This window comes from Aptenodytes forsteri, unplaced genomic scaffold, assembly GCF_000699145.1.
Source record: "Aptenodytes forsteri isolate BGI_AS27 unplaced genomic scaffold, ASM69914v1 Scaffold44, whole genome shotgun sequence".
In the NCBI taxonomy this organism is placed as follows: Eukaryota; Metazoa; Chordata; class Aves; order Sphenisciformes; family Spheniscidae; genus Aptenodytes; species Aptenodytes forsteri.
This window is the reverse complement of record NW_008794213.1, coordinates 323,889-330,497: the sequence shown is the minus strand read 5'-3', so window position 1 is coordinate 330,497 and position 6,609 is coordinate 323,889. Positions and strand designations below refer to the sequence as shown.

At 39.4% G+C, this 6,609-nt stretch overlaps 1 protein-coding gene across 1 annotated transcript in view; it reads right to left on the bottom strand.

Annotated features, from left to right (window-relative positions):
• ADCY1 (adenylate cyclase 1) overlaps positions 1-526 on the bottom strand; it is a 171,902-nt gene extending 171,376 nt beyond the window's left edge. Inside the window, exon 1 of the mRNA XM_009285327.2 lies at positions 337-526. Within this exon, the coding sequence (XP_009283602.1) occupies positions 337-526 (190 nt within the window). The remainder of the gene's footprint in view (positions 1-336) is intronic.
• Between the last annotated feature and the right edge of the window lie 6,083 nt (positions 527-6,609).

The following is a 6,609-nucleotide window of genomic DNA, read 5'->3' as shown; positions in this document are numbered from 1 at the left end:
TAAGATTGTTTTTACCTCTAGACTGAGTACGTACAAGCCTGACTACATCTATTATAGATTTGGTCATATCCTCTAGTCTGAAATATATCTCGTTTCTCTAAACAAGGTTAAGTGCTATTTTTCTTCCCCTAATCCTGCTTAGCAAGACAACGTGGTAGTCTGGGCAGTTTAAATATTCCAGTTAAGTGGGAGAAAGGTCACTGCAAGATTACTGCAAAGGTATCAGATGATGCTAAAGGGCAAATGCATTTTCCTGAAGGATTTCCTAAAGGATTTCCAAAGGATTTTAGGGAAGGCAAGGCAATACTAACATTAAAATAAAAAATCTTCAAGTACCATCGCAGTGATGAAACTTGTGTTTATTTTTGGGAGTAGGTTTTACAGTTTTGTCCAGCACTGATGTACTCTTTTGGCCCCGCACCAAACTCACCAAAAGCTGGGGGGGACCTTCCACTGCCTTTAGCCCCAAGTGCCGCTCTGCAGTGCCAGTGATGAATTCTGCCTCATGGTGGCCAGCTCTGCTCATCGCATTGCCTAAGAAAAAAATCCCCTGATTTCAGTGGAAACGTATCCTACAGGGCTGAATCCAGAGGTTAAGGAAGTCAACTGGATATTTTCTGTCAGCTCTACACAGTTCTATGCCTGGCTTTTAACTTTTGGGCCTTTACATTCAAGATATGTGTGTGACTGACGGACTTCTTCAGTGAGATTTACAACAGCCCCTGCAGTCAGCAAGGTGCTTCCGGCGGTTAGTGTGTCCACAAGACAGACTTACCCACCAAGCAAATACTGAAGAGAAATGCCCTATTGACTAAGCATTCAAAATGCTCACCTGTAGGTAATTTCTTTTTTCCCCAAGAGCCCCAGGGGACTTTCTCCAAGGACCTGGTGGGAAGAGGTGGCAGCAATAATCCAAAAAGTGATGAGAGCACTTTCTGAGGATGTAGCAAACTCAAGTACCATCCCTGATGGTGCAGGGATCACATGCACCATCTCATGCACCAGTATATGCTGGGGACCACCCAGCTGGAAAGCAGCTTGGCAGAAGTGGACCTTGGGGTCCTGGTGGACACCAAGTTGAGCATGAGCCAGCAATGTGGCCTTGCGGCAAAGAAGGCTAATGATATTCTGGGATGCACTGGGAGAAGTTCTGCCAGCAGGTCGAGGGAGGTGATCCTTTCCCTCTGCTCAGCACTGGTCACGCCACACCTGGAGTACTGTGTCCAGTTCTGGGCTCCACAGTACAAGAGAGACATGGATGTATGGAATAGAGTCCAGTGAAGGGCCACAAAGATGATTAAGGGACTGGAGACCTTTCCTGTGAGGAAAGGCTGAGAGAGCTGGGACTGTTCAGCCTGGAGAAGAGAAGGCTCAAGCGGATCTCATCAATGTCTATAAATACCTGAAGGGAGGGTGCAAAGAGGACGAAGCCAGGCTCTTTTCAGTGGTGCCCAGTGACAGGACCGGAGGCCATGGGCACCAACTGAAACACAGGAGATTCCCTCTGAACATCAGGAAACACTTTTTTACTGTGAGGGTGACTGAGCACTGGCAAGGGTTACCCAGAGAGGATGTGGAGTCCTCTCCACATCTATCCTTAGAGATACAGAGATATTCAAAAGCCACGAGGACATGGTCCTGGGTAACCGGCTCTAGGTGGCCCTGCTTGAGCAGGGGGTTGGACTAGATGACCTCCAGAGTTCCCTTCCAGTCTCAACCCTTCTGTGATGCTGCAATTCTGTGATATATGTGGGAAGGGGGCTGCAACCCCACTCCAAGTGGCAGGCTATTTTATGTGCAGGAACTGTCTCCTCCATTTTCTACATTGTGTTAAAAAAGAAAAATAAAAATTCTTCGGACTGTCAAAGAAAAAGCAGATTGGACAATGCAAGATCTGCCCTAAGAAACATATCTAATGATTGCAAAATACAAAAGTATAACTGCATTTTCTAATACACCTGATCCTGCAGGGTTTAGATGTATTACAAGCTTCTCATGGGATTACAGAACAATTAAAGGAACAATTACTTTAGAGATGCTAGCTGGGCATACCCATGACTTGGGTGACAGAGAAAAACCCTCAACTGTAAAAACTGGGGTAGTTCTGAGAAAACAGGTGAAAACCCCAGGTCCCTAGAAAATATGGCAAAAGAAGAGAGGTAAGGAAACATTATTTTAGCACTCCAGTTTTATGCCACAGTTGAATGGGAGATTTGAGGACTGTAATTTGTGTTTAGGTTCTTAATTTGGTTGCCTAGATCACTCATGGGATCTGACCTAGAGCATGAAAATTTTTGTGCATGAGCAGAGAAATAAGAAAACTGTGCACTATCAAACTGACCTTCTTCATAAACTTTGAAATATTCTGCCTGGAAACGATTCCATAGCGTAGCTTTCAAAAGTTATCGTGTAATGATCTGATTTTGTAGCCTTTGCATTTTGCACAGAAGTGAGTATTATTTCCTCTTTTAAATATATTGTGATTTATGGAACTTGCAGATTCGCAATATTATTTTTTTCCCCCATCTTTAATCATTCACATGATTAAACTGACAAAACAATTAAAAGAAAGGAAATGCGAACAGCATGAGATACTATTCATCCACCATATCTGAACAGCATTTGTTTTGGTTCAGTAGCATCCTTGTGTGTGCCTCATATTGTTGTGTCCTTATGATTTCAGTGAAACTCTTCACAGACCCCTTTACATTTAATGTTTACCTTCACCTTATATAGTATTCCAATTACATGCAGTAGATGAAATGCCCTTCTAAAATTTCAGTATTTGAAATGGATCAACCTGGCTTTTGAATCGATTTTCAAAACCTATTTATCATCAAGGGGAACTTTTTTTAACCTAAGGAGTTTTATGCATACATTTATGGTAATGAGTACAAGCTATTATGCCTGCCATAATAGAAAGCAATTCAGCTGGTATTATTTTCATAAATATTTAAAAGCTGGCACACCTACAGTGTAGGCTAGGGGTATTCTAGTAGAGTCATTAAAAAAAAGGGAAAAGCTATGTGATCTCCAACTAGATAAACTTGGTTAAAATAGCAGTGAAGATGAGACACTTGGGCTTTATTTTTAATTAGCAGGTTAAACTCAGGTTTAGAGATAATTAGAATAAAAACCTAAGACGTCTTTTCTTCACTGCATTTTTAATATAATTTGACTAGATCAGCTTAGTCAATTCTAGTTTGGAACAAGTTTTTCTCCTACAGTGTAAACACAGTTTATGTGAGAATACATACATATCATATCTCCCAGGAGACTGCAACCAAGATGCAGTCTTGGACGTGGCTTTGATCAACCTGATCTAGTGAAAGATGTTCCTGCCCTGGCAGGGGCGTAGATAATCTTTGAAGGTCCCTTCAATCCAAACTATTCTATGATTTAGTGATTCTATGCTCCAGCTGATGATTCTAATCAGCAAAGACAGTATCAAACTCAGTACCCTGTAACCAAGGGTGAGAACAACAACTGGCATACCTGGGATACTGAACCGTGGCAGAATTGTGCAGAGGGAAATGTAAAATATATATAGAAACACTGAGTCAAGTAGATTGCTCCAAAAGGACTTCCTTTTCTATTTGTCCAAAAGTAGTGTTCAGTATTAGACCTTGCTCTTCCTTTTTTATTATATTTGTAAACTTCATCTGGCTACATTCAATGTAAAATGTAATTTTTCCTGAGCAAGAATAGAGAACATGAGTTGAGGAGCCTTTCAGTTACCTTTCTAGGTGTCCCCATTTATTGGACACCCAACTCCATATAGCCTTGGACAGGAACTGAAAAACTCTTTTTAATCACAAAGATATAACATGTCAATAAATGGATCAAAGCCCTTTTTCTATCTTTCGAATTGCTTTGATATAATTGCTGTCTCCTGTAGGGAACTAGAATAGTTTGTTGGGAGCTTTTGCCAGAGGAACAACCTTATGTATATTTGATGTGGTTGCTAAATGGTATTGTGCTTATCATTTGTGAATCACTGAAGCTTGCATCTGTTTCTTGTAGCTGGGTTTTGGGCCTAAAGGTTTATTTTAATGGCTCATTAAACTCCCACCTGGCTATTTTGTTGCTTACGCTAATCTATTTGAGAGTTCATTTGTAGATTTTCTAAGGCAGGTGAAAGCATATAGTCCTTTCCATGATCCACTTTAAGACACTGTGACTGTTACCCATTTAAAATATACAAAGGACTCATGGCAATAAGCAACAAGGTAGTGAAACGGTGGAATTCCTCTACATCTAGAACTAGTGAAATATAAGGATAACAAAAAGTCGTAGCTTCTTAGGAATGATGTGAAGTACGAAATGCAGCAATTATGAACTTTATTTTTTCAGTCTTGGAAAAAAAGGACTTAGAATGTTGTTTACTCATACAAAAATGTTAGCATTAAACTGTGGCATTATTGCAGGTATTATTCTTTAGGAATAATTACTTGTACTTTAATAATACCAAAAATAATACCATAGAATCATAGAATGGTTTGGGTTGGAAGGGACCTCTAAAGGTCATCTAGTCCAACTCCCCTGCAATGAGCAGGGACATCTTCAACTAGATCAGGTTGCTCAGAGCCCTGTCCAACCTGACCTTGAATGCTTCCAGAGATGGGGCATCTACAACCTCTCTGGGCAACCTGTTCCAGTGTTTCACCACCCTCATAGTAAAAAATTTCTACCATAAGCAGGTTTAAAATTTAGTTGTGCAAAATTCTGTAAAAGTATATTGTGTAATGATTCCATTCCTGAAGAGTTTATACCTACATAAACAAGACTGAAGGAGACTATAGAAGATAAAGGGTATACTAAATGCAAAAAAAAGTTTAAGGAAAAATACTCAATTAACTGCAAGGAAATTTTTAGGATATGTTTCATCTGCAAGTAAAGTCAGTTTTCTGATTCTTTTTCTGGCAAAAAAATCATTTCTTCAGCTCAGAGCAATTGCTTACAGGGTACTCACCAATGAACTGAAGCTGATTTTCATCTGTGGCTTTACATTGATTTTCCCTCATGTACAAGTTCTCATTCTGTTGCATTGCTTGCTAGAAAAATACTTACCCTGTCTCAGTAAGCATGATATGCAAACTATCCATCACATGTCAAACTGGCCACATATATATTTTTTTTTAAACTCAAAATTTAATCTTATTTCCAATCTGTTTAACCACTTACTTTCACCTTTTGTACTTCTACTTGGTCACAAGTAGTGTCTGGAAGACTGCACAGATGACTACTCAGCTTCCGTTGGTGAGCCATCCAGTCTTGACTTATCAGAAGTCCAAACTGGTGAAATCACCACATCGCAGCGGAAAAATAATGGCTGAGTTAGGAGTTACATCTAGCTTTCCTGCTCATTGCACTGGGTTAGGTTACATCTCATCTAAAAATACTAGTTTTCAACTAACTGTGAATGGCCAGTAAACATAAAGGAAGACATGTAGTAATGTACGTAGCACCAGCAGTGCACTTGGTACTTAAGCAGTATGATGGATCCCCAAAGTGAAGTTTTTAAAACCTGCATAAGCAAAATTCAAGCACAGGATTTTCGAAAGTGGTCTAATTTAACCTCTGTCCCTGCTCAGCCCTCACCAAGACTAACCTTTCCAATCAGTAAAACAGTTGTTTGGAACATATACTAATATTGCTTATCTCCTCCACCTTTAACCCTAATCCATTTACCTTTTTCTATATCCAGTTAATCAGTACTATTTTGCAAGAGAAAGATCCTTCTCTGTTGACATAACTGATACACAGATAAAAGCCTTTTTTATCTTAGATGTTGGCTGTTCCACTTGAGATCAACATTTCAGTAGCTTTTAAACTGAGAGACTGTCAGTACCAGTTCGATAACCACATGGACAGCAATAGTTGTGCTGACACCCTTGTCAGAAAAGAATGCACTGAATTTGTCTTTTTCAACTGCACATAAATCCCCACCTCCGAGGTTTATATCTGTTGGTCTGCCATTTTAGTACAGAAGAATATACTTGCAAAAATCTAGTTATCTTTAGAGAGAAGAGTGAGGTCCTCATCCTTTGAACAACAAGCAGCTTGCTCAAGAAACTATGCAAAAACTTCTCAATGTCAAATTCTGTAATACTAACCAAACCAGAAACCAACATGGCCTGAAATACAGGTGGGCAACATTCATGAACATTCAGGCACAAGATACGCAGAATGTATGCAAAATTTGAATTTTCATGAAGCTGTAAAGAAATCAGGAAAAACACAATCTTTAGAAATCTTTTCAGTGGTTTAGAAAGGTTTTGGATCAGATCTAAAGAAACTGTCAGGCTGATACCTTCTCAAGTGCATCTGGAACATCAGAAGGAAGCTTGTTAGGAAGTTAACCAGAAGGTTTCAGCATTAAGGGAGAATATATATATACAGTCTGGGAAGTTTTGAAAAATACGAAAAGCACAGTTAACAATTGGAAATCATTGAAAAAAATACCTCTCATCTGGGAGAACAATTCATTTGAAAGTGAAAGCAGGAAAAAAGTACTGCTGAAAACAAAGGGATTTTAAAGGAAAAAAATGTGTTTGCTTTGTATGAAACCATTGAACAAGAATCAAAGATAGGGCACTGGTGACTTTC